This window comes from Prunus mume, linkage group LG6 (assembly GCF_029339155.1).
Source record: "Prunus mume cultivar Tortuosa linkage group LG6, ASM2933915v1, whole genome shotgun sequence".
In the NCBI taxonomy this organism is placed as follows: domain Eukaryota; kingdom Viridiplantae; phylum Streptophyta; class Magnoliopsida; order Rosales; family Rosaceae; genus Prunus; species Prunus mume.
This window is the reverse complement of record NC_142703.1, coordinates 21,585,946-21,613,602: the sequence shown is the minus strand read 5'-3', so window position 1 is coordinate 21,613,602 and position 27,657 is coordinate 21,585,946. Positions and strand designations below refer to the sequence as shown.

Below are 27,657 nucleotides of genomic sequence, written 5' to 3'. Positions count from 1 at the left end.
GCCGAGCTTTTTCCAATGGGCCGGGCGGGCCCCCATCGGCCCATGAGCCCGCGGGCCAAATGATGAGGCCTAGTAAGATATCTGTCCCATTGATATCTTCTTCATGATAGTAGAAGATATTTGGCTTCTAATAGAGTTCTAAATGCAAATTATAGAAAATTACAAGAAACCGATGTGAAACTAATGGTGAAGTAAGCTTAGGGGTTTTACTTTCATATCCTTGGTTCTTCAAGAGAGAGTCACAAAAGCAAGTCTTTGTTAAGTTTTCAAATAGACAGACCAATAGCCCACTACTAGCAGCATCGATATTCTCCCAAACTTAACCGATACCACTTAAAGATTCCAAGATTTGAGTGGTAGTAGTAGTGGATCCCATTCAATATATATTATCTTTATTTCTTATGTACGACTGCCACATAATGGGCCACACATGCAACCAAATTCAAGGTGGAGTCAATTATTCAAGCCTAACTCGTTAACACCACTTATTGAGTAAGGGATAAGGGTAAATATTCAAGTACGTCATGTGAACACCACATATTGGGTTCAGGATTAAGATCTCTTGTGATAGGACCCTACGCTTTTTGTTCGCACGAGACATCAAAAAGGAAGAAGAAAAATGAAGACTAATGACAATTTTCGAGTACCCAAAATAAATTGTGGTTTACCTAACCCTGAAAATGTGTATTTTGGAAGTAGCACAAAACCGTCATTTGTGACCGCAACAAAATTAGTCAAAAAATGGTTCTGCATTTCTTATATTATTTCAACGCTACTGCCCCCATTAAAGGCCAGTCCTGTACCCAGCTGATCTATCATACACATAAAATGCATTGCAGAAGCAACAAGGAATTCATGATATGGCAAAATGAAAGTCACTTTTGCAATTAGTGTGATTACGTCAACTTCCTAGTCACAATCCGAATAATATGATACGAGACCATTGAAAACTTGTCGAATCTCAAAGTAAGTGTGCTGTCTTCAGTATTATCATGATAAGGCATATATTTAGGTCTTTAAAATTATTATGGCAAAGTTTGAATGGGGTCACTAATTTTGCATTATGTTTGTTTACAAGTTTTATATATACTAGCCCTTTGGCACATGCTCACGCATATGCCAATTGATTTTCTTTTTTTTTTTCTTTTTTTTTTAGAATTAAGAAAATATAATATGGGTAGTTTTTTTTTTTTTTTTGGTCTGAAATATAATATGGTAGTTATGTTCCATAAAAATAGGACTTATTATCCGATTTTGTTTTTAGAATTCTGGCGTGAAGTTTCTGCATCTGAGAAAAGGTCTGACAACAAACAATTTATATATAAAATTAGAACAAATTAAATCTTTCTTGAGATGCACCGTGCACGTGTGGGCCTACTGCTTACATTAAACAAAGTTAATGTAATAACATGCACGTGTGAGATGCACGTCAAGTTTCTGCTTCTGACGAAAGGGCTGGCGTCAAGTTGCTGAAATGAAGAAAATAACGTACATGTAAAGTTACATTTCATTTCCCTTATGATGCTTCTGAGACACCTTCTATCTATGTTCAAGACTGCAATGACTCAAGGCCACCTGCTCTAAGACATGTATAATTGGAACATTCTCATGCATATTGTTGTTAAGAAAACCAGATACTTCTTCAAAAACCATTAACCATATACCATGAACAATTATTACAGTGTCTACAGAACAATTCAAATCCAAGAAGGAAAAAAAAAAATTCAAATATTTTAGGAAATTTAATAATATTTAGTAGACCAAATAAACTATATTGTGGAACTTCTTCTCATAAAGCTAGTAATGAATGAGTCAAATTTGCATGCTCTAATGGATTGAAATGTGTCAATTTCAATGAGCCTAATGGATTGGAATGTGCGGGGTCTGAGAAACCCTTACACATTCTATGCTTTAAGACACTTTCCTAGAGTTCAAGATCCCAGTTCGGTGCAAAGACTCTAAATAATTTTTTGATGATCATTTTGCCTGAGGTGATTTCTAGTGTTCAAAATGCATTTATTCCTGTTCAGTCCATTACTGATAATCTCTTACTTTTGAGCTCATGCATTCCATCAACAAAAAAAGACGAATAAAGGAGCCAAAGGTTATTGTGAAGGGGATGCAAGATTGGAGCGAAATGCCCCTCCATATTAAAGTAATTTGACAAAAAATTAAGAATTGTTCTTAAAGGCTCTCAGCATAGGCTACTTCTGACCTAACATCATCTGCTGGTTTGGCTGTCCACAGTCCCTAGTTATTGAAAGGAAAAATCTTGGCTCCTTAAAATCTCCTCCTCACAACAAATAGAGTTTTGGCACTTGTCAAATTCCTTGAACTTTATTTCTTTTAAATTCCTATAACTTTTTGTTTGATCCAATCGTATATCTTTGGATGCTATGCCACTTTGTAAGCGGTTACGTCATTTACTTATTTGGAATGAGGATACTCGTGAATTGGGAAAATAAAAAATATGTATGGGATCATGGGAATAGGTATGAAATTAGGGATGACAATGGGTCGGGTAGGGGCCGAGTATGACAATATCATCCCCGTCCCCGCTCTCCATCCCCGCCCGGTCCCCGAACCCATTCCCATTTAATAAGTTTCGGGAATCCCGTCCCGTTCCGTCGGAGGATTATCCCCATACCCGCCTCGAATCCCCAATTTCTTTTTTGCAGAAATTTTTTTTTTATCATACATTTTAACATTAAGTTTCATATTAATTTATCATTCAACACATCCAAATTAACTATAAAGTTCAACTCAACTATTCAAAATCACTTCAATATGAAATTCCAAAGAAGATTAGAAAGAATTAGGAGAGAGAGGTTAACTTAGGGTTAAACATAAACATTATAATTATTTATTTAAATATAAACATGTATATTTTCGAGTCGGGTTTGGGGATGGGGACACCAATACCATCCCCCCAAAACACCCGTCGAGGATTTTTCAAGTCCGAGATCTTCGTTCCCGATACCCATTTTGCCCAAAATCTCCCCCCGTTATGGTCAGGGACCCGATGGGAACCTGCCCCCACAGGGATTTTTGCCCCTCAATCATAGATTTTTCATAAATTGTGTATTACATATTGTAAATTGAGGCCCGCATATTTTTTTGGTTTCGTAAGTGTTAGTAAACGGATAGGAAGTCAAAATTTGAAATATTTATAATACATATTTAGATAAAGTAAACATGTCATTATTCTCTTACGGATCACGTCTATAGTAGAGATTCCGTGTACTCCACACGCATTCCATCAGTTGATTCACAAATCAAAGTTCTTCTATGCAAAAGTAAACTCATCTGTCAAAACCAAACTCTATTCCAACGTGAAACCATTAATGTTTTGAAAAACAATGGTTTGACAACAAACTAATTAGAAGCCGAAAATAAACATTTGGAAAGAGCTAGTCATAATAAATACAATACTTTAACCATTTTTAGTTGGCAACCACATTAGCTCTGACGAATAATTATCCATTTGATGATTAGTCAAAAAATTAATAATATCAGTGGTTCTAGCTTTCGTGGTAGGACAAGTACTCTGGCGATGTGTCGTTATATTTATTCTTGTTGATGTCGCTCATAATAATAATAAGAAGAAAATAAAAAATCAAAATCAAAATTGTTCAACATTAATTTCATATTGGAGAAATATTCGATTAATTTTTCGTTGATCATACATAAAATTAAGAAACTGGGATTTGATTTGGGGTAGTGAGGTTAAAGTGTGGACGAGATTGGCTTATGACAGGAACTTGTGTTTTGTTAAAAGAGTTGTATTTTATTTTCCAATACCTTCCAGGAATAATATATACAGTCTTGTTGACTCCTTTTTTATGAGAAATTAAAGAATATTATTGGATTACGGCCACATCTGTTGATATCTTCTTCTAAATGACTCCAAAAATGATAAATTTAAAAAGAAGAAACAGAAGCCTTTGTCCCAATGGTAGTAGAAGATATCTGTCCCATTGATATCTTCTTCATGATAGTAGAAGATATTTGGCTTCTAATAGAGTTCTAAATGCAAATTATAGAAATTTACAAGAACCCGATGTGAAACTGGTGGTGAAGTAAGCTTAGGGGTTTTACTTTCATATATCCTTGGTTCTTCAAGAGAGAGCCTCAAAAGCGAGTCTGTGTTAAGTTTTCAAGTAGACAGACCAACAGCCTACTACTAGCAATACCGATATTCTCCCAAACTTAACCACTTACAGATTCCAAGATCTAAGTGGTAGTAGTAGTAGATCCCATTCAATTTATATTATCTTTATTTCTTATGTACGATTGCCACATAATGGGCCACACATGCAGCCAAATTCACAGTGGAGTCAATCATTTAAGCCTAACTCGTTAACACCACGTATTGAGTAAGGAGTAAGAGTAAATATTCAAGTACATCATGCGAACATCACATATTGGGTTAATGATTAAGATCTCTTGTGATAGGACCCTACACTCTTAGTTCGCAAGAGACATCAAAAAAGGAAGAAGAAAAATGAAGACTAATGGCGACTTTCGAGTACCCAAAATAAAATGTGGTTTGCCTAACCCTGAAAATGTGTATTTTGGAAGTACCACAAAACTGTCATTTGTGATTGCAACAAAATTAGTCAAAAAATGGTTCTGCATTTCTTATATTATTTCAACGTTATTCCCCCCATTAAAGGCCATTCATGTCCCGTGCACATAAAATGCATTGCAGAAGCAACAAGGACTTGGACTTGCTGCATAAAGAAAACATGGCTCCTAGGCCCATCCTTGAAATCAGCCTAGGCTTGGCGAGAGATGTGCTCAATCTCCACAATCGCTATGAAGATCTCAAGCCTTCTTTTAAAGCGTCTGAATTCTGCAAAGCTACTCATGAAGCTAACCTGGTTGACTACCGTAAATGTATGCGAATTGGATATGATGGTTGCTGATTACAAGGAGACCAAGACTGCTGCTAATAAACTGGAAAAGTACATTGAAGAACTTCAGAAGAAGCTGGCTAGCTTGAGGGGCAAGCAGAATTGGCTTGGGCTGGTGAGTAGTAAGACCAAGACGACCTTCCTTGTGCAGAATATGGTGTCAACTTCTGTGCCAGCATTGGAGATTGCGAAGCCTCAATCCACCAGGGGGTGCTCCTCCAAAAAGAGCTTTTGATCAAGAAGACCAGTTTGCAAGAAACCCTTAGGAAATTAGGGTTTTAAATTTGATTTATGAAATTGTAATAAACTTAGTCATAGAATGACTATTTCTAATAAAAGTTATTTATTTTTGTGGAATTTTTTATTTCTCTTGACAAAAAGAAAACAGAAATAATTTAAAAACGTACTTAACAAATTACAACAAAAGTAAATTTTGAATAGAACTCTAAACAATAGTTTCATTTTGCTGCCTGTCTATTCCAGGATCTGTTTGCACAGCCTGTGAATCCCACATAGTTGGATAAAATTTCTTCAACCACTTGTCATTGATTGGTGCAGCATGAACATCCCCATCTCGATCCTGTAATCTGAATGGCTCCAATCCAAGGATTTGCTTAATTATGAAAGGACCTTCCCATGTAGGTGACCATTTTCCATAGCCAGCTATATGTGTTCCAAGGGGCAGAACTGCTTTCCAAAATATTTCTCCTTCTTCAAAACTCTTGTTTTTAACTCTTTTATTGTAGGCCCTTGACACAGCCTGTTTCCTTGCTAAGAGTTTGTTGAGGGTATCAATCCTACTTGCATCCAATCCTTCCAGTTCTAGCAGCATGGCTTGAGAGTAGTCTTCTCCAATCAAAATATGTTGATGAGCAATTATGAGAGACTGGACTGCTATCTCGATAGGCAGAATTACATTATGGCCATATGTTAGAGCATATGGGGTCATGCCAATTGCTTCTCTCTTTGAAGTCCTATATGCCCATAGGGTTTCTGATAATTTCTCATGCCACTGTTTTGGATTTTTCTCAAGTATTTTCCTGATAATGTTGATGATCACTTTGTTACTCGATTCTGCATGCCCATTAGCTTGAGCATAGTAAGGAGTGGATTGAAGTAGCTTAAACTTGAATGCCTCCGCCATATCTAGCATTTCTCCCGATATGAAAGAAGATCCCCTGTCTGTTGTGATTGATTCTGGAATGCCAAACCTTTGTATAATCTGCTCTTCCATGAAAGTGATGATCTCTTGAGATGTAGTGAATTTGACAGGCTTGGCTTTCACCCATTTGGTGAAATAGTCTATAGCTACAATGATAAAACAGTGTTGTTTGCTACTGGCTGGATAGATCTTGCCAATAAGATCCATTGTCCATCCTCTGAATGTCCATGGCTTGACTACTAGATTCATGGGAACTGAAGGAGCTTACTGGATTGGGGTATGCTTTTGACAAGCCTCACATCCTTTGGAATAGTTGATGCAATCCTTCATCATAGTTGGCCAGATGTAGCCATACCTCCTAATTAGCTAGCACATTTTTCTTCCTTCTTGATGAGCTCCACAGATTCCTTCATGAGTTTCTACCATGACCTTCATGTATTGTTTCTTTCTAAGGCACCTTAGAAGTACCTTGTCTTTACTTTTTTGGACCAAATCTCCATTCCACATAAGGTAGTTCAAAGCCATGATTCTGACTCTTTTCTCAAAAGGCATGGTTGGATACTATAAGTAATTTATGATGAGATTTCTCCAATCATCTTTAGTGATTATGGCAGAATTGACATCTATCTCCATCCCTCTGGTTAGAATAGATGGTAGACTTTTCTTTCCTACCTCCTAATTAGCCAACACATTTTTCTTCCTCCTTGATGAGCTCCACAGATTCCTTCATGAGTTTCTCCCATGACCTTCATGTATTCTTTCTTTCCAAGGCACCTTAGAAGTACCTCGTCTTTGCTTTTTCGGACCAAATCTCCATTCCATATAAGGTAATTTAAATCCATGATTTTGACTCTTTTCTCAGAAGGCAGGGTTGGATACTGCAAGTAATTTATGATGAGATTTCTCCAATCATCTTTAGTGATTATGACAAAATTGACATCTATCTCCATCCCTCTAGTTAGAACAGATGGTAGACTTTTCTTTCCTACCTTGATGATTCTTTGTACACAGTCCTCAGACATTTGTATTCATGTTGCTACCTAAGCCAATTCATTGGCTGCAAAGTTTTCTTCTCTTGAGATATGTTCCCAAGTAGCTTCTCTGAATTTTGTTAGAAGGTTTCTGGCTGCCACTAAATAGACAGCTAAAGAAGGACTTAGACACTTGTATTCTCCAACAATCTGTTTTAACACAAGCATAGAATCTCCCAAGACTTCTACAGATTAGATTCCTAATTCCACCAATATTTCAAGGCCAATGATTAAAGCTTCATATTCAGCCCTGTTGTTGGTGTATTGGAAATCTAACTGGAAAGAATAACAGAGTCTGATCCCTAGTGGCTCCTCTAAAGCAATCCCTGCCTTAGAAGCTACATCCGTTTTTGATCCATCAAAGTACAGCTTCCAAGGTGTGAGGTAAACTGAGTAGATGGGATTGTTAAGACAAGTATGAGCTCTTGTCAATAGATCTGTATTTGCTATATCCAAAGAATCCATGTTTTCAATCTCTTCCCCTGGATGATCTGCTAGGAAATCTGTCATAGCTTGTCCTTTGACAGCTTTTTGAGGAACATATATGAAAGCAAATTCTGTCAAAGCCAAAGTCCATTTTCCAATTATGCCTCTCAACATTGGCCTTGTTAGCATGTACTTGATTAGGTCTATCTTGGCAATGATGTAGATAGTGAAAGGCAGCATGCAGTGTCTAAGTTTTACAGCAGTGAAGTACAAGGCTAGACAAAGCCTTTCAATTGCAGAATATTTCATTTCTACTTCTGTCACGAGTTCTGCTCAGATAGTAGACTGCTTGTTCCTTCCCCTCATTGTTATCTTGAACTAACAAACTTCCAATGGACACTTCTGATGCAGAAACAAAGAGTTTGAGTGGTCTGCCCCTCTTTGGTGGGGACAAAACTGGCGGATTTGAAAGTTAATGTTTGATTTCCTCAAAAGCCTATTAATGCTGTTCCTCCCACTTAAACGTCTGTTTTTAACCTTAGCAAGGAGGAGAATGGCTGGATTTTTCCTGCAAAATTGGATATGAATCTCCTTCGAAAATTAATTTTTCCTTGGAGACTCTACAGTTCTTTCTTGTTCTAAGGTGGCAGAGCTTCTATGATGGATTTTGCTTTATTTTTGTCAATCTCTATGCCCCTTTGGTGGTCCAAGAAACCTAAGAAATTTCTTGCTCGAACTCCGAAAACACATTTCTTGGGATTCATTTTCAACTTATGTTGTCTCATTCTTAGGAATGCCTTTATCAGGTTTGATACATGATTTGTCACATCCCGGGATCGGCTCCGTAGTAGCACAATATTGTCATCTTCGAGCCCCCCTCTCTGCCATCACGATTTTGTTTCTGGGAGCTCACGAGCAACTTCCCAATGGGTCACCCATCCTGGGATTGCTCTAGCCCAAACTCACTTAACTTTGGAGTTCCCATGACTCCGAAGCCAGTGAGCTCCCAAAAGGCCTCGTGCTAGATGGAGGTGGGCATATACATATAAGGCACATAACCCCCTCTCTGTTGGTCGATGTGGGATGTTACAATCCACCCCTCTTAGGGGCTCGACGTCCTCGTCAGCACACTCGCACCACACGGTAGAGTGGCTCTGATACCAAATTGTCATATCCCGGGATCGACTCCACCGTAGCACGATATTGTCCGCTTCGGGCCCCTCTCTGCCCTCACGGTTTTGTTTTTGGGAGCTCACGAGCAACTTCCTAGTGGGTCACCCATCCTAGGATTGGTCTAGCCCAAACTCGCTTAACTTTGGAGTTCCCATGACTCCGAAGCTAGTGAGCTCCCAAAAGGCCTCGTACTAGATGGAGGCGGGCATGTACATATAAGGCACATTACCCCCTCTATGTTGGTCAATGTGGGATGTTACAATCTTGCTCAGCAATCTGTGAGGTAGAAGATTAATGGCTGCACCTCCATCTACCATCACCTTGGGAATAGGAATACCCCCAAAGTTTGCTGTTATGAACAGGGGCCTGAGGTGATTGGTCATCTCCTTGGTTGGTTTGGAGAAACAGAGCTGTTTTGCAGCTAGTTTCATGGCAGTTCCGCCTGTCTGGGCAATAGGTGTTTGCTGTTCGGTGCTTCCTCCGCTCGCCAACCCGCACTCAAAGCTTTCCTGGGAGAACACGTCTCCTTCAGTGTTTTCTTGTCCTTCTACTGCCCTGAATTTTTCTGGCAAGATGAATACCATGTTAATGCCCAGATCATCCTACAATAAACTTTGTAATTCTGCATCAAAAGCCTCAGTTTCCTCATCTAGTTCTCCATCATATTCCATCTATCCTTCCCCATACTCCTCTGTCTACTTCTCTTATTCTCCAGTTTCGAGGAGTCCAATCAGTCATCTGCAGATGGTTCATAGTCTAACTGCTCCTCTTCACACTCTTCGGTCCAGTCTTCTTGTCCTTGTACTAGGATAGGTTCGGATTCAACTTGCATTTGTGAAGGTTTGAGCTGATTGGCTGAGGATGAGGCAGGATGGATAGAAAGTCTGCCAGGAGATTCTACTTTTATCGGCTTTTGTGGTGAGTTGTTTGTTCTGTCTCGAGGAGCTATTTTTGGACTTTTCTCTCTTTTGCGAACTGGTCTCTGGAAGTACCTATGTGTCATCCGTGTTCTTGAGGAAGGTGCGATGTGCCTTTGAATCCTCTTCTTCCGAAGTTCGGTCAATTCGAGTTGGTGCCGCTTTTTCGACGTAATACCATCGCCTTCTATGATAGTTGCCAAAGGCTTGTCATTTCTGGCATCTTAATTGGTATTTCTTTCTTTGGCTGTTGTGTCATCCTTCTGCTGACCGGTAGGCCTTAGATAGTCCTACATGCGGCTCTATCCTTAGATGTGGCCCGGGCTCATGGTATGAGGTTCCGCCTGTCAAAAACGCTTAGGCGTGGCTGATTCTGCATGTTCGAGTTACTTCCACTCACTCTCACACTTGCACTTGCTGCACAACACTACCCCAGCCGAAATGGTTGCCTTTGGCCTTTGATTAGTTTCCCTTGTGACCCTTACGCCTCTACTTGAGCTAGCTTACATTTGTTAGTTTGCCTCTTTTCTATTACTGGCCAATTTAGGTTGACCATGTTGACTTAAGGCTGAGGAAAGGGATCTGTTGTAATTGATGGAGGTTTCTCCCCTAGTTTTAGCATTCCTGTTGTTATTCCTTCCTGTATGACATCCCTGAAACAACACAGCTGTTGGTGGAATGGTTCCAAGAGTTATGCCACTTGCAATCTGTCGCCCTTGAGCTCCTCCGGCTTGGGCAACTTGTGGGGTGTTTCTATTGCTTTTTGTAGCAGCATCTCATCAAACAAAGCATCAACCTTGGTTAGATCGAACGAATAGACCTTGTTATGGGTTGGTTTGTTTAAAACAAACCCTCCTGTGAATGGTGGCGGCTTCTGGTCTTTTAGTGGCTTTGTAAGGACCTTGCAGCTTATGGGATGTTTCAACTTTGCCATTTCTGCCACTGCAATTTCTCTTTCCTCCGAAACTTGTATCTTCTTCAGATTCTACCTCAACCAGATGTATTGAAAAAAGAAGTGGACTTGTAGTATGTGCCTTTAGAAGAGTTCCTCTTTTGTTGTTCTTCCCTACGCAGTCCTCGTATTTGGATGTTTTATCTGCCAATTCTGCTAGATCTCCAAACAACATCCCGTCAAATCTTTTTCTCAGCGAGATTTTAAGGGCGGTTTGAGCCATCTGGATGAAGTGCCTTTCTTCCATAGGGATCCGGTATTTCATCTTGAGCTTTCAACTGTTATGAAGTCATGAGCCTCATCTTCATTCATTTGAGGCGAGCAAGATCACGATGGTAACTTTTGGCTAGATCCGAAATAGTAGTCATGGAAAATATTTTTCATTTGCTCCCAGGTTTGAACAAAATTAGTGGTAAACAGATGTATCAAGTGAAGGCTTGCCCAGATAGAGAATTTTCGAAAAGCCTTACCTTTAACAGAGGGTTATTTTCTATGGCTATGCACTGGACAGAGAACCTGCCTATGTGCTTAATTGATGAAGCATGGGGATCTTCTCCGTTGAACAAGGTGAAGTTAGGCACCTTGAAATCCGGGGATAGAGGTATCTTATCAATGTAAGCCGGATATGGCATTTTGTAAGTAGGCCTTTCTCTTCTTTTAGCTTCAGGTTCCATCATCTCCCTGATCATTCTTTGTAATGCCCCCATGTCATTTAAAGCATTGATAGGTGCGGATTTCACCCTTGTTCTGGTGAGCGTGGTCAATCCTGTGCTCCATTCTGTATGGCCAGGCAGACCTTCCTCCTGTGTTCTTCCTCTTCTTCAAAATCTGGATGATTCCTCCGTTTGCCCCTGCCATTCTGTCATTGTTCGCAAAGGGTTGATTCCCCATCGCCTCTTACTAGTGGAGGGAATGGATTGGGATCCATCCTTCTGGGTCTATAAGGCAACACAGCTGGTACCTCAGGCGAAATGCCAAGGATTGATCACGCGGGGCCACGGGTTGTGGAATAAGTGGAGGTTACGGCTAATTATGGGGACTGAAGTGCAGGCCTTTTGGCCGACCGAGCCTCATGCTCTTGGATGGCAAGGGCTCCTCCCCTCTGTCTAGCTTGGATCTCTCCATGCTTTGGTATTCCAGCTATCTGTGCGATGAGAGGGTTTTCCTGATATGGCCATGCCAATCATAGTGGAGGACCATAAGGGAGGTCTAGTTGTTGGACTACAACATATGGGTTTGGAATCCTGGCCATAGCAGCCTCTCGATCCTTCTTGAAATGCCTGTTGACTTGCCATTGCATCATGGTTGTAATGTTATTCAGAGTATCCTGGCTTCTCTATGTTGTGGCCTCCTGTCGAACATAGCTTCTCAGTATCGATTCAACCTCCGGAGCTAGTCTCGAATGTCTGCTCCCGGTACTACGGTGAGTGCTGGCGTCACTTTCTTCGACTCAGTCCTTCCAGGAGAAGCTGCTTGGTCTCTCTCCATGGCGTAGCGTGGGTTCGCTAGAACTTCCAATATTCATATACTTTAGAAGATTTCTCTAGGAGTATGTATACTGAGAAGTCCTGCTGGGTGTGCCAAATTGTTCGCCCGTTTTGTGTTTGCTCTGTGACGGAAGGGTAAATTTCCCCATTGCCTTGAAAACCATTGACTGATCAACAAGTCAACTTTCTTTAGTGTGCGAGCGTGCCACTGCTAGCAATAAAAATCCTAGTAGACTTCTTAAAAATAGATAACTTGTGCCCCAAGTTACTGATTTCTAAACAAATAATTGTGAATTTGGGTGAGGAATATCTCCCAAGTAAGTTCTTTTCATGCCTCAGACTGGTGAGGACTTCACAATTTTTCACAGTACAACACTAGTAGTTCTAGCCAGCATGAATGATAAGATAGTAAATTATTTTTAGGCAGAAGTGCCTTTTACAAAATTGAGAACGGAAAAATCAACTTTAGAAAGACAAAAAGAAGGTTGGACTTCCATTTCTGCCTGGATAGAAAACTCTGATCTAGGCTGGACTAGGTAAGCATGTCTTTGGATGAGCTATTAATAACTTCAATTGCTAAGCTTCAATGAATCGATACCAAAGTTCGAGTTTGGCGAGCTTTAATCTATTTCGAGCCCGAGAGGCTTTTTGAATGGGCAGTGCGACTCCTTCGATCGAAAGGGAAAGAAGTGGTTTGGACTTGTGGATTACTGAGTGGAATTGTACTATGGTACATGTTCTGCTTCGTCAGGGCTCTCCATAAATTTGTTGAGGTTTTCATATTTGTAAAAACTCAAACTCTGCTTGTTTTGACTTTTGCTGAACCAAATTTATAACGAGAGAAATCTTGTTTTGAATGATTTATTTTCTTAAGTCTAAATTGGAAGTTCTGATTTATAGTTGGCTTATTCTGGGGCTCAAATGAGATTTTGGTTGCTTCAGTTTGTTTGAAGGTTCTCAAAGATCAAGTGATCATTTTAAGCTTTTGTCTTGGGTTGATTTTTAGTTGTTTTTTGATTGATTGTTCTTTTGCTCTGTTCACCCTCTCTTATATTTATAGGAAATGCTAGAATAAGATTTCTAATCTTTTAATAATGGGCAGCAAAAATCCTCAAAGATCTTTCATTTTTAAATGTAAAGAAAAAAAGGGGTTTTATCACTTCTGGCAGATAAGCTCTCAATAGTCAGTTCCTATGGCAATCACTTCCTTGTGCTTTTTTGGAAAAGAACCTAACCCATCTTTAATTCCAACTGCCCCTATAAGAGTTCAATCTGTGATGGTTAGTTTGATTTTCCAGTTTGAGCAACTCCCTGTTTCCTACTTATCTTTTTTAAAAAACATAGCCTGCGTATCCCTTGAAAGATGGTGCCTTCTTTGGAGTAGAAACAATATCTCCGAATATATAGAAGGGATTTTGATTTTCTGGTGGCAGAGATTTCTGAGATGTCCCTTCTTTTTGCCTGCCCTTGTCAACTCTTTATCATCCCAGTTAAAAATATTGACTTTTCAAAATTCTTTCAGACAGTCACATGGGTGCCTCTGATTTTTTGGGCTTTTTCTTTAATCATGCCAAATCCAGTTTTGGGTTTCTTTGAAGCCCAAGTCATTCTTGTGTTTCGATAGGTTCTAGGCTGGGCTATCTTTGATTTGGCCTCTTGATTCCGATTTTAGTCCATACTGCCTGGGTATGATTTTGCCTCGTCCATCTGGGCCTCCAATGTTGGGCTAAGTGCGTAATCTTTGGCCCAATTTATAAGATAACGCTGGTGGCTGTCAAAAATTGTCATGGGCTTTTGTTCTCTTGGGCTGAGTGTGCCAAATTAGGCCCAAACAAATGCTTTTAACAAATTTTGTTATGATTAAATGTGAATGGCTTAGAAAGTGGAAAAAGAAATGACAACGGGATTTACGAACTGAGTGAGAAACAGTATTATAATTTTACAGGAAAGATTTTTAAACCACCATAGGTACCCAAAATTTTGCCTTTGAATAAACTATTGCCTTCATATATAATGATGTCCATGAGCATCCTAGGGATACCCGGACCATGAGGAGCGAGGAATGTTGCTCAGGTTGATCAATTGTCTCCTGAGTTTTGCTAGGAATGCGGCTCAGGTTAACTTTGTGTTCGGAGTTTTGCGAGGAGGTGTCGCCTATGTGACACTTGGAATTGACAGTATATTGTGGGAAATAAATAGAAAAATCATGGAATTAACGAATTTATGAAGGGTACACCTAGGTGGAAAGAAATTATTATTTTTGAATACTTGCAAATGGTTTTGATGAATTGATTGAATGCATGAATGGTTATATGAATATAAGTATGCATGTTTGATTTTCGTACGAATATAGAACATGGATTAAATGAGTTTTCAAATGGTTTTTAACAGTATGTTGATATTATATTTTTCAAAACTTTCTTTTGTCCACAAACGCTTTAATGTTTCGCGCCCCCAGGCAATAATCGAGTACTGGAGCACCACTACTAGGCATTCATCACCCACCACCCACCACTCATCCACTTATATTATCTAGGATATTCTATTGTACTCGTACTATTTTTGTAGGCTCTGATATTGCCCTAGGATCTCTGTAAGGCCTGAGGCCATACATATTTGATGTTGAATTGTGTGTGTTCTAATATTGTTCATGCTGAATGCTTGTAGATATATGAATTGCATTTTGTACAGGTGTAAATTTTGGAAAACGAGCAATTTACAGGAGACTCAGCCGATTTTTGGGCAAAAGTCAAACCTTAAAAGAATTTTTGGGTTTTAGTTTAAAGGAAATTTGGTCAAGTGTGTTTGGCACCTAACAGGTGTTGGATACGTATAGGGTTTGACGCAGATTCCAAAGTGGGCTAAGTGCATAATCTTTGGCCCAATTTATAAGATAACACTGGTGGCTATCAAAAATTGTCATGGGCTTTTGTTCTTGGGCTGAGTGTGCCAAATTAGGCCCAAACAAATGCTTTTAACAAATTTTGTTTTGATTAAATGTGAATGGCTTAGAAAGTGGAAAAAGAAATGATAATGGGATTTACGAATTGAGTGAGAAACAGTATTATAATTTTACAGGAAAGATTTTTAAACCACCATAGGTACCCAAAATTTTGCCTTTGAATAAACTATTGCCTTCAGATATAATGATGTCCACGAGCATCCTAGGGATACCCAGACCATGAGGAGCGAGAAATGCGGCTCAGGTGGATCAATTGTCTCCTGAGTTCTGCTAGGAATGCGGCTCAGGTTAACTTTGTGTTCGGAGTTCTGCGAGGAGGTGTCGCCTATGTGACACTTGGAATTGACAGTATATTGTGGGAAATAAATAGAAAAATCATGGAATTAACGAATTTATGAAGGGTACACCTAGGTGGAAAGAAATTATTATTTTTGAATACTTGCAAATGGTTTTGATGAATTGATTGAATGCATGAATGGTTATATGAATATAAGTATGCATGTTTGATTTTTGTACGAATATAGAACATGGATTAAATGAGTTTTCAAATGGTTTTTAACAGTATGTTGATATTATATTTTTCAAAACTTTCTTTTGTCCACAAACGCTTTAATGTTTCGGGCTCCCAGGCAATAATCGAGTACTGGAGCACCACTACTAGGCATTCATCACCCACCACCCACCACTCATCCACTTATATTATCTAGGATATTCTACTGTACTCGTACTATTTTTGTAGGCTATGATATTGCCCTAGGATCTCTGTAAGGCCTGAGGCCATACATATTTGATGTTGAATTGTGTGTGTTCTAATATTGTTCATGCTGAATGCTTGCAGATATATGAATTGCATTTTGTACATGTGTAAATTTTGGGAAACGAGCAATTTACAGGGGAGACTCAGCCGATTTTTGGGCAAAAGTCAACCTTAAAAGAATTTTTGAGTTTTAGTTTAAAGGAAATTTGGTCAAGTGTGTTTGGCACCTAACAGGTGTTGGATACGTATAGGATTTGACGCAAATTCTAAAGTGGAATTTAGGTCGGGTCCTGTCAATGATTTACTTGATGAATGAAAAGATAATTGGTATTTTAGGAATAATAATCGGTGGAAAGATAAAAGTGTATTTTTTCAAATTTATATAGTAGGTGAGACGGAAAATTAGGGCATAAGTCAAAATAACAGCACTCTAATAATATTATTCAAAACATGTGAATTGCCATTTTCTTCTCTGTTCCTTATCTCCAACCTCTTTTTTTTTTGTCGAATATCTCCAACCTCTTTGAATCCACTTACCAACCTCTTTTCTACGCAAAAAGGACACCGTAGGACAACTCGAGGTGACTGCTTTTAAGAAAAGGGCACCCCCACATCCAAAGGACAAAATAGTAGATTGTATCTTTTAATGGTTTAGTTTTTGTTATTAATTCAAGTTCTCAAGTTTTTAAATAATATATATATTTTATTAATTTTAACTGAACACACATGTTTTAAATTTTTTTTTTCTTGCTAAGTGACTGAAAATATGAAAACTTTGCCTGACTAAATTGGCTAGAATAAGAGGGAAACATGAGGGCACAGAGAAAATGGTAATAAGAAAATTGAACCCTCCCTTCTGAAAAAAAAACTAAACTCAAAACACAGTTTAACAGTTTTTCTTTCCATGGAAGGGTTTTATTTATTATTTATTTGGTTCCCATGTATATATTCAGTGTCATTTTGTAGTAAATATCTTTTAGTGGTGCTTCTCTTCGGTACTGTCGGGTTTTTTTTAATATATTTTTTTCAGGCGATTTTATAATTCCAAACACAAATTCCCCCTTTTGTTTATATAAGAGATGAGTGCAAAATACCTTTTAGAGTGCTAATAATTGTTTTTAACGCATCAAAACTAATTTTTTTTCAATGATAATTGTGTCTTTTTTTTTTTGTTATTAGCATTTGGAAAAGGTTCTTTTTAGCCGTTAATATATATATATATTTTTTTGGGTTAATGATAATTGTAGGTTGGTTTTCTCGTCTTATAGTCCAATAAATGGGGCTGTTTGATTGATAAATTCATGTTCCTGTCAACCCACAAACGCAAGAGGACAGCAGAAATCGCTTGAAAATTAGAAGTTCAAAAGAAGGATCACCATTTTGTGGTTAGAATTGGTTTGACATTATGTCATGGTTTCGGATAACGTTCTAGAAGTTACACGCGAGTGTACACGTGCATTAATTGTGCACTAATCTGTGGAGGAACTTTCATGTACTCTTTTCTTTCATAAGAAATTCCTAAATGTTGTTTACTTTGCGAAATGAAACACGCGTTCCCATTCAAAAGTTTCTAGACACATATAGGATTGTTCATGTTTGAAAATGGTCATCAGATATATAACAATGTAATAATTTATTGTTTTGAAACTTATATCATGTAATATATTTTTTTAATAAAAAGGCACTTTCTAAAATTTTGCTCCCTCAAGACAATTTAGTGTATAAAAAACGTTAGGGCATCTAAATTTCAAGGACCGAACATTCTTTCCCACACGTACAACAAAAGTTCAATTTTTACTTATTAATTTTTTAAAAAAAGTTCAAGGAAAAAAACAGATAGAGGGATTATGAGGATTAACGTTTTCACAAAACCGATTCCTAAAGCATCTGTTACCTACCCGTGGGGACCCAATCACACAAATTCCTAAAAAAGTTAATACGCACAGATCATATATTCCATTGTGTGTGTGTGTTTTTTTTAATAGCTTTTTTTGGCGTTTCTGATCCTTAATTATATTTTTTTCTTGGCTGGTTTGTTTTGATTAATTGGGTGTTTGAAAATATCATCAGGACAACCTCGAGGAAAATAGGGCCTTTGTAGGTGAGTAGTCATTGGGCACTTGTACTGGGCGGTGCAATAGTCAAAATCTAAAGTGAAAGCCATTATGAACATTTTGTAATTTTCTGATCAAGTACAAGCATGCCTTTCGTAAATAAAAATATTTTATCTATTCGATGCATTTTATTTAATAGCTTTTTAAAGTTTAACTTCTGTAAAACTTGAGGTGCTTTCACTTTCTAAATTTTTTTATTTTTTTTACTGTAATGTGTAAGGGGTTTGTAACTTAAGTAGTTAAGAGCATTTATTTATGTATTCGATGTTTTAACTTCTATAAATAAAAAATAAATAAAAAGGTAAAGCTAAGACTAAGAATCACAATCTAATTCATTGTACTTTTGTGTGTTTCTTTGTGTTTTGTTTATGTGGTTTGTTTGTATTGGTGTTCCTTTGTTTCTACCCACTGCATGCTGAACAAATCTCGTATTGTACAAAGGACTATGTTTACATAGAAGGTCTTCTTTGACAAAACCTAAGAGGCGTTGCCGTGCTTCTTTGTTGGGTTTTGTTTTCCTTCAGTTTGTTTCTTTGTGTTTTGTTCCCGTGCTTGTTCATCTCAGTGTTCTTTTGGTTTTTCCCATTGCATGTTGAAGAAGTCTTGCGTTGTACAAAGGATTATGTTTACATAGGTAGATTTATTTTAGAGGGGTCTGTTATGTGATTCTGGTTTTGTCTGGACTCTTTTGTTAGTCTGTTGTATGTGTGGTACTCTTTCCTTGCTTTGAATTTCCTAATAAGGTTTTAATGAGGCTATTGTTGTCATGCAGGTTCTTCTGTGATGTTATTCAGATATTAATGGAATTGATCTTCTTCTCAAAAAAAGGATCATAGTCTAAATTATTTATTTTATACATGTTCCCTCAAATTTTCTCTCATCTCTCCAACATCAATCTCGTCACTCTCCTTTTCTTGGTTCAATTATATAAATTCTAGATTCAATTTTTAATATATTAGAATGTGAGCATTTAATATCAAATTAATTAGAAACGTGAAAAGGCAAATATTTTAAGCTCTTGCGCTTAAACTTACATAACTTGAAGTGATTCTTTCAACACACGCTCCTCAAGTGCGTTGTCTTTTGCCCCTAATATATTGACAATTATTATTAAATGACGTGAGAGTATGTGTGACAGTTGAATGTGCCACATGAACTGTTACATGAAGAATGTGAACCTACCAACCAAAATGCATTAGCAACCAGTGTTGAAACCAAAAAATCTTTTCCACACTTAAAGGTAGGTATCCGATTAAATCCAACACCCAAGTAGTCAACAATCGTACGACAAAAATGTCCAATTTGAAATATACACAAAAACGTTTCCCTTGATATACGCGTTATTATCCTATGTTAAAATTTACTTTGACCATTCTACCTAAAAATACCGATACTTTCTCATTACAAAAAACCCAAAAAAAAAAAAAAAGGCAGAAAAACGCGTTGCAGAAGCATCTGCTGCCGGTAAAAGCACTCAACAGTAGATTTATTAATTCATCTGAACATACAGGTTTAACTACAAAATATATATTTATTTATTCTGCATTGACAAGATTTTGGAACTTGGTCAGCGTTGGCCAACTTATTTCTGTAAAATTTCTAGACCTTGTGGTGTAGGGCAACATTAAAATAACAGGCCCCAAGTAGAAATCCTCCACGTGTAAAATCAGTACATCCTGTGCTATAAATACCCATTCCTTTTCTCTCAATACCTCCACAACTGCCCAACAGCTTCTCTCTCTCTCTCACTCAAAGAAATACAGAAATATCACTCTCAAAGGCTCAGTACTCTCTCTCTCTCTCTCTCTCTCTCTCAATGGCACCAACGGTTACTTCAATGGAGGCATCTAATGGCCATGAAGTACCCAAAGGAGCAAGCATCAAAACACTAGCTGACTCAGCTTCCTTCACTTTTGTACCTTCTGAGTACACCTATACCAAAAATCCTAATGAACAAGGCGATGCAAACGACCCAGAGCATTCAATCCCCATCATTGATTTTGCCCTTCTCACGTCGGGATCTCCTGATCAACGAGCAAAAGTGATCCAGGAGCTGCGCAGAGCTTGCGAGGAATGGGGCTTCTTCCAGGTATGTACCTTAATTTGTTTATAGTAACAGGACTTATGTTGTTAGACAGATACTTATGTTTACCTTATAATATCAACAAAGTATTTGTCAAACTGTATCCACAACTCTCATGATGAAAGCTAAGTAAGCATAAATTATATATATGGGAATTATTAGGTGACCAACCACGGTGTACCAGAGAATCTGATGCAATCAATGATCGACGCGTGTCATAGATTCTTTGATCTGCCGGAGGAGGAGAAGAAGGAGTTCCAAACAAGGAACCTGTTGGATCCAATCAAGTGCGGCACCAGCTTCAACGTCGACATTGAAAAAGTTCATCTCTGGAGGGATTTCCTCAAGGTCATAGCCCACCCTGAGTTCAACTCACTCTACAAACCTGCTGGATACAGCGAGGTTTCACTGGAGTTCAGCAAACGAACCCGAGAAGTAGCCACAGAAATATTGAAGGGAATATCAGAGAGCTTAGGGTTGGAGGCTGACTACATAGCAAAGGCCATGAACTGGGACCGTGGCTTACAAATTCTGGCAGCGAATTACTACCCGGCGTGCCCACAGCCTGATAAAGCCATCGGCATTCCTCCTCATACCGATCACGGACTGGTGACCCTCCTCATCCAGAATGAGATGGGTGGCCTTGAAGTCAAGCACAAAGACCAATGGGTGTTGGTGAATGCTGCTCCCGGAGCTTTTGTTGTTAACATTGGTGACCAAATGCAGGTACCAAAATAACACCCAACTTTTTTTTAATCCAAAACCCATCTTATCTAAGAATTACAATCTAATAATTCTCTACTTATTTTAATAAATTAATGGTACCGATTATTTATGTGTATGGTTAATTTTTCGTTGCAGATTTTGACAAACGACAAGTACAAGAGTATATGGCATAGGGCTGTTGTGAACAACAAAGCTACAAGGATATCAATAGCTGTTCCCCATGGACCCTCACTGGACACACCAGCTTTACCAATCCCAGAGTTGTTAGAGAGAGAAGGCCAAGCCCCAAAATACATTGGAATGACATATGAGAAATTCATGGAGCTTCAAGCAAGCCCTGCTGGCGTCAAGAAACCTTGCTTAGATCACCTGCGGGTCAAACATAACTGAAGCTACAGCCTACACATATATGCATATTCATTAGAGTCCTCTTAGGCCCCGTTTGGGATTGCTTTTTTTAAAAAGCCCTTTCAAAAGAAGCAGAGATGAACATTTAATGAATTTTTTTAATTCTCAAAATATCATCATTCATTTTAAACAAATGACACCACCTCCACTTTTACATTCAACTTCATCACTTGCACCACCACATTTACTACCTCCACAACCACCGCCACCACCACCACCACAACCACCACATCCTCCTCTTCCTCATCCTCCGCCACCACCACCTCCACCACCACCACCTCCACAACTGCCATCCCCACCACCACAACCATCAACTTCGCCTTCATCTCCACCACCAACTCCACTCCATCATTATCACTACCACTACCACCACATGATTAGTGCATAACACTTTTACCATCATGTCTATTTTAGTCATTATTCACAGTTACAACAATTTTATATTAAAATTTACCAAACGATTTTAACAGCTTTTTGTACTAACACACTTTAAAAATAGTGTTTACCAAACATGGAGCTGCTTTATTCTAATTATTTTTAAAGCACAGTAGAAGCAACTTTTTAAAAGTCAATCCCAAACTAGGCCTTAGTGCCGTGAATAAGAGCTTTGTTGCTCCTATACATTGTCTTGTTCGATTCTGAATTCATGATATTTCGCAGTGAGACATTCTTGTCAAGTATTGGATAACCCTAGCACATGTTACTCGAGATTCAAATTTTTACTTGTATCTTCTGTACTTTCATAATATTTTATATGCGATTCGAAGACCCTATGCCATTTAGTGTCCCGATTTAATTTATTTTCAATTATAAACTACAATCTTTGGTATAAGAAAATTGACGAGATTGCAAAAGGATTACTTGAGAACGTGAGTACTGAAGAAGCAATGGGTTTAGGGTGAAGGACACAAATTGACATTTTAAAAAAATAAATAAAAATTGCACACAAATTGTCAAGTTTTATATAAAACGTAAAGGAGTTTTTGAAAATTGGAGGTCACAACCACTTCTAGCCTTGAAATGGGAAAAACACTGTTTTGCTATCCCCTCAATAACGCTTTGACACAGTGATACATGTGATAACACTTCCACGTGACATAGCATTACAGGTCGGGGATAGCAAAACAATGTTATCCACGTTGTAACTAAGTTTTTCTTGAATTATGTGGCTCCGCCCTTGTGAAAATGGCTTCTTGCTTGAGTTGTAATCTTAGAGTATGTCCAAGGGAAATGTCAAATATAAAACATTAAATTGAAATTTGATGGCTTACGTGGCAATTTGACATATATTGCACGATTTCGTTCCGCCTGATATGTCTTTTGTCTTTAGTAAAATAAGCAATCAATAAAGTAATGATAAATGAAGAAAGAGAAAGGCATAAATAAAATAATGATAAATTGTAGAAGCGGTGACTCTCATTTGTGCTCCTTTGACACATATAATAATTTCAAATAAAAGTCATGACGGTACAAAACCCAAAGTAATGCTTTGTGGGCCATTTGGTTTAAAAAGTTGAAAATTATATGCAAATAATGCTTGAAGCTTGCAGGGGCAATTTTTGTTGACGTGAGTCTTCCTAATTAATTAAGGAGATTTATTTCCTTGAGTAATTAAGGGATTTACTTTCTTATTTTATATAATTGACAAATCATTGTATAATTTGGAGATACTATCTCAATTGGTTATGGTATCTATTTCTTTGTAAAGCTCTCATGTAAACTCTTATATATACCTCCTTATGGAGAAGAATAAAACTTAACCTAAAGAATTCAAACCATATTCATATTTTAGCATGGTATCAGAGCAATCGATCCTAGGTTGTCTTTAAACCTTAAGTCAAATTCCTCATATTTAAATTCCTCAAATCCAAATCCCTCAAATCCTCTTATCAAAATCCTAAATACATACCCTCAAATCTTATACACATACCTCTCAAATCAAATTCCTACATCAAATTCCTCAAATTAAATTCCTCACATTTTCATATCACATCTTACTTCTGCTGTGATGTCAGACCCCTTACGATTCTCTCACTTCTTACAGACTCACAAAAGCATGCAGTCAATCCTGCTGACTCGGCTACCCGGACTAGTGCCTCTATCGTCACCACCAAAGTTCTGTTTTTCATACACCCTCTAAAAAGTCCACATGAATTATTGACTCGGGTCCTACGAATCACATGACATTTGATCCTGGCCAACTTATTAGTTGCAAATCATCCACTTCATTGGTGGTGTCTAATGCTAATGGTACCCCTCCCTTGTACTTGGGGAGGGCTCTTTATCTCTCTCTAATTCCTTATATCTGGATTCTGTGTTGCTTGTTCCATCCTTGGACCATAACTTGTTTTCTGTTGCATAACTTACTATTACTTTGGGGTGTACTATAACATTTTGGCCGAATCATTGTGTTTTTCATGACATCCTCACGGGAAAGACGATTGGTTGTGGTATTAGGTGGGGCAAACTCTACTACTTGGATTGGGCACCGAATAATGAGACTAAGGTTGGTCAAGCTTTCACAACAAGAGGAACTCGTTCTGAGAGAGAGAGAGAGAGAGAGAGACAAAGTTTGGTTATGGCATAAACGTCTTGGGCATTTGTTCGGTTATTTGAAGAAGTTGTTTCCATCATTATTTTTTAGTCTTGACGTTTCCAGCTTCCAATGTGATACGTGTGAATTGGCTCAGAGTCATCGTGTCCCGTTCTCATTAAGTTTAAATAAGAGTTTGGTTCTGTTTTCTCTTGTTCATTTTGATATTCGGAGACCTGCTAAAATTGCCACTCTGGTAGGAGCTCGATAGTTTGTCACATTTATAGATGATTGCACACGTATGACTTGGGTTTCCCTTCTCAAAACTAAAGGGGAAATCAGTTTAAAGTTTCAACAGTTCCATAAAATGGTGAGAACACAGTTTCAGGCCTGAATCCAAGTTCTCCGTTCTAACAATGGCAGAGAATTTCTCAACCATGATCTTAACAAGTTCTTACAAGATCATGGCATCATACATCAACTTTCATGCCCATACACTCCACAAAAAAATGGAGTGGTTGAAAGAAAGAACAGAGATTTATTGGAAGTAGTTTGTGCCTATCTCTTTGGTGCCAATATGCCTCGGCCTTTTTGGGGAGAAGTTGTCCTTTTTGCAACTTACCTTATTAATCGGATTCCCTCTAGTATCTTAAATTTTCAAACACCACTTCAAACACTTCACCACCATATGCAAATACCTCCCACCCCAAACCTAGAACCTCAGATTTTCGGCTGTGTTGTATTTGTACACTTACATGATCACCAACGAAGCAAACTAGATCCTTGAGCATAACAATGTGTTTTCATTGGCTATGCTCCTTATCAGAAAGGATACAATTGTTATCATCTATCTCTCTCTCTCTCTCTCTCTCTCTCTCTCTCTCTATATATATATATATATATATATAATCCTTACACCGGATAAGCCCGAATTGGCTTGGATAAAATTTTAACCCATGCTTGTTTTTGATTGATTATAGTTTTAAATGGGGATTGTTAATGTTGGCCCCACCAAAAACAACTCCTCATAAGGGACAATAAAAGGCATGTGGAAAGGGGGGAGCAAAAAATAAGCCCCCATTTGCCCCAAACACCACTGTCACCACCACCCAGTGAAACTCTATCTACACCAGTAATACCAACATCCATACCTCATTAAACCTCATCCCACCATTAAGGGGCGGAGCCACATATAAGCCTGTAATGGTTGTGACCCCTTAAAACCCCATTAAAAAGACATTAATACTTAAGCAGCTACTGCAATATATATTAGTTGAAATATAACTTTATATAACCTTGAAACTGTAGTACACACAAAAAATCAAACCACCACCAACCATGAACAAGTGAGAGAGAGAGAGAGAGAGAGAGAGAGAGAGAGAGAGAGAGAGAGAGAGGCCAAAAAAAAAAGGACATTGGGGATGGATGGTAACGTGAAGGTAATTGGGGTTGGGCCAGATGGGGGTGGTGTTTTTTTGCTTTTTATTTTATAACCGATGGTTGGGTTTGTTTTAATTTTTTCATTTAAGATAATTTTAGGTAATAATTTTTTTTATTATATCTTTTTTTTATGGATAAGATATTAATAAAAATAATTTTTAGAAATGGCTTAACATTTTGGTTGATTGATGCATTTTAGTGAAAATTTAAAATTTGAAGTGACACATCTATTATTTATGTTATTTTAACATTATACAGCTTTGTAGTCTGGTATTACATCAAACATCGGATAAGTCTTATTCAGCTTAAATTAAGCTCAGCCAATCAAGGACAATCTCTAAGTATAGTTTATGCCAAAACAATCATTTGTAACAAACAAGGCCTTAGGTTTTTAAAAATAGCTAAAAAATATTTAGGACAAAAATGAGAAACCAAACCACCACCACCATCCTTCGATGGAGAAATCAAACAAGCAATACCATCATTCGATGAAGAATTAACCCCCATCATCAACTACTATATAAATATACATTGTAATATCACAACCAACATGTTTGTTGTGGTGACAAGGTTATGGTCACAAAACTTGCCAGCGAAATCATTTGTCGAGACTGTTCCAAAGTGTATCGTCGCCTTTATAGAGTATCATGATACTCCTAAAATGCTTAAGATGGTTTTCGGGATCGGAATCCCCTTTGAATGGTCTAAAGGTAAGAGTCAAGAAACCACCTTGGTGGAGCTGCTTGCTTAATTTCATCGTTGAACGGCGAGAAATTCGCTGAGTCTACCTTTGCGCAGGGTGTCTTCCAAGTCTCCTTCGAATTTTAGGTCTCGGAGTTGATCATTCATGAGCTTCTCAACATCCTAGACTCATAACTCTTGTGGTTCTTGCCGAGGGTTTCTATGGCGTTGGTGTCGTTAGTCAACCTCCTCATTAGCAACATCGACTGCCCTGCCGATGAAGCGTATTAGTGGATTAAGTTTGTGAATGATTTGTTGTGGCACGTAGCCTAGAATTTACCCTTTCGGTGCTAGTCGGTGAGCGTCCTCCTTGACGCTCTCCATGAGGTGGGCTACGGGGATGGCCTCCTCATGGGTCTAACCTCAATTGAACACTTCTTTGAGCGCCCAAGCGGGCATGGACATCAGACTGTGCCCCCAACATTGAGTGGACATTAGTTCATAGGCCTAATCTTGAACGGATACTTGACCTACTTTGGTCATGACTTGTGGATGCTAGTGACATGCCCGCGTGCTGGTCTGCACGTTCTTGTCCACCTCCTTGCATGTTGGTTCTTACTTGACTTGCTTGGGACCTCTCGTGTCATCTGCCGATGCGTTTGCCCATCGTTGGAGGTATGCTCGAGAACTGCAAACGTCAAGCGTGGAGGCAAATGAGGGAACTTATGCATTTGGTCCAAGACGAGGCCATATTTGGAGGTGGCAGCAAGATTGGCATGAGCGGTGGTACCACTAAGTATAGCGGTGCCACTTGGAGGTGAACTCTAGATTCGGCAGTAAGGGTGATTTTCGGGCTCGGTCGTGTGGCCATGAGGTGAAGCCGTGGTCTCGACCATAAGCCATGTGCTGGAGCTGTGCTCACTTCCATAGTGGTGGTGAGATTGGATGTTAGCCCTGGCCACGGGCCGTGAGAAAGAGCAGTGGCTTCATTGTTGGACCTTGAGATGGGCTCAGGCTCGCACCTCAAAATGCGTTCGGTGCTGTCCCTTGGGAATGGCTCAGACTCGTGGAGGATTGGATCGTTAGGGTGGCCTTGATCCTCGTGATTATGCTTTTGGACACGGTTGTTCGGAAAGCTTCGGATGAATGATGAAAGGAAGGAAATCAATTTCCTTAGGTTTGGATTCGAGAGAAACACTTTGAGTATATCTCAAATCTCTCAATAAAAGTACCAATTTGTTTGTACAAATAAATTCTAAGTAGAATATTCACGGATGATCATCTCTTCTATCTCAATCTCCTTCTTCCACGAACCCTGCAAAATAAATGCCATCAACGGAGAACACCCAGGAGATGTTGGTCAAATGCCCTCTTATGCCTATGTCAGTAAATGGTCTCAAGGAGATGCTATTTAATTAAAAGGATGAAGTTTTCTTCTATGTGAAAGGAGGAGGCGCGTGCGTTGGGAAGTGGGATGAGAGCGCGGAGCCGTGAGAAAGGAATAGAGAAAGAGAGTAGCGTGTGCTTTGCTATTTTTTTTGGAATTACCTCATGTGCGGTGAGATGCCATCTTTATATAGAGCCTTCATCTTAGGTAGGGTTTGTGGAGAATAATTCCCTATTGATATGAATTATTCTTTTCCTTAAGTGAGATGACACGATAATATCAAGAAGATTTGGTGGAAATCGAATCTTTGATTTAGGGAGATATTCCTATCTTAAATAAGGATAATTGGCTAATTAAATAGGATTTAATTAGCACAATTATTTGACCTAAAGAATTTCTTTTTCCACGTTTTAGTTTTTGATTGGTTGTCAAAATTCATCTTCCCACAAGGTGTTTGACTAGTTTAATCTTTTGTCCATGTTTTGGGTGATTTACGAAGATT

General features: G+C 38.5%; 1 protein-coding gene across 1 annotated transcript; it reads left to right on the top strand.

The window, feature by feature from the left end:
* Positions 1-19,617: 19,617 nt before the first annotated feature.
* Positions 19,618-21,892, top strand: LOC103335907 (2-oxoglutarate-dependent dioxygenase 19-like). The gene is made up of 4 exons (XM_089055528.1): positions 19,618-19,986; positions 20,143-20,706; positions 20,842-21,141; positions 21,705-21,892. Exons 1-3 carry the CDS (start codon positions 19,714-19,716, stop codon positions 21,094-21,096), a joined length of 1,092 nt encoding a protein of 363 aa, XP_088911654.1. The 5' UTR covers positions 19,618-19,713; the 3' UTR covers positions 21,097-21,141; positions 21,705-21,892.
* Positions 21,893-27,657: the final 5,765 nt, after the last annotated feature.

Coding starts and splice junctions, on each gene's coding strand:
- LOC103335907 (XM_089055528.1), top strand. CDS start 19,714: ATGGCACCAACGGTTACTTCAATGGAGGCATCTAATGGCCATGAAGTA. Junction 19,987..20,142: donor AGGAATGGGGCTTCTTCCAG/GTATGTACCTTA, acceptor GGGAATTATTAG/GTGACCAACCACGGTGTACC. Junction 20,707..20,841: donor ACATTGGTGACCAAATGCAG/GTACCAAAATAA, acceptor TTTTCGTTGCAG/ATTTTGACAAACGACAAGTA.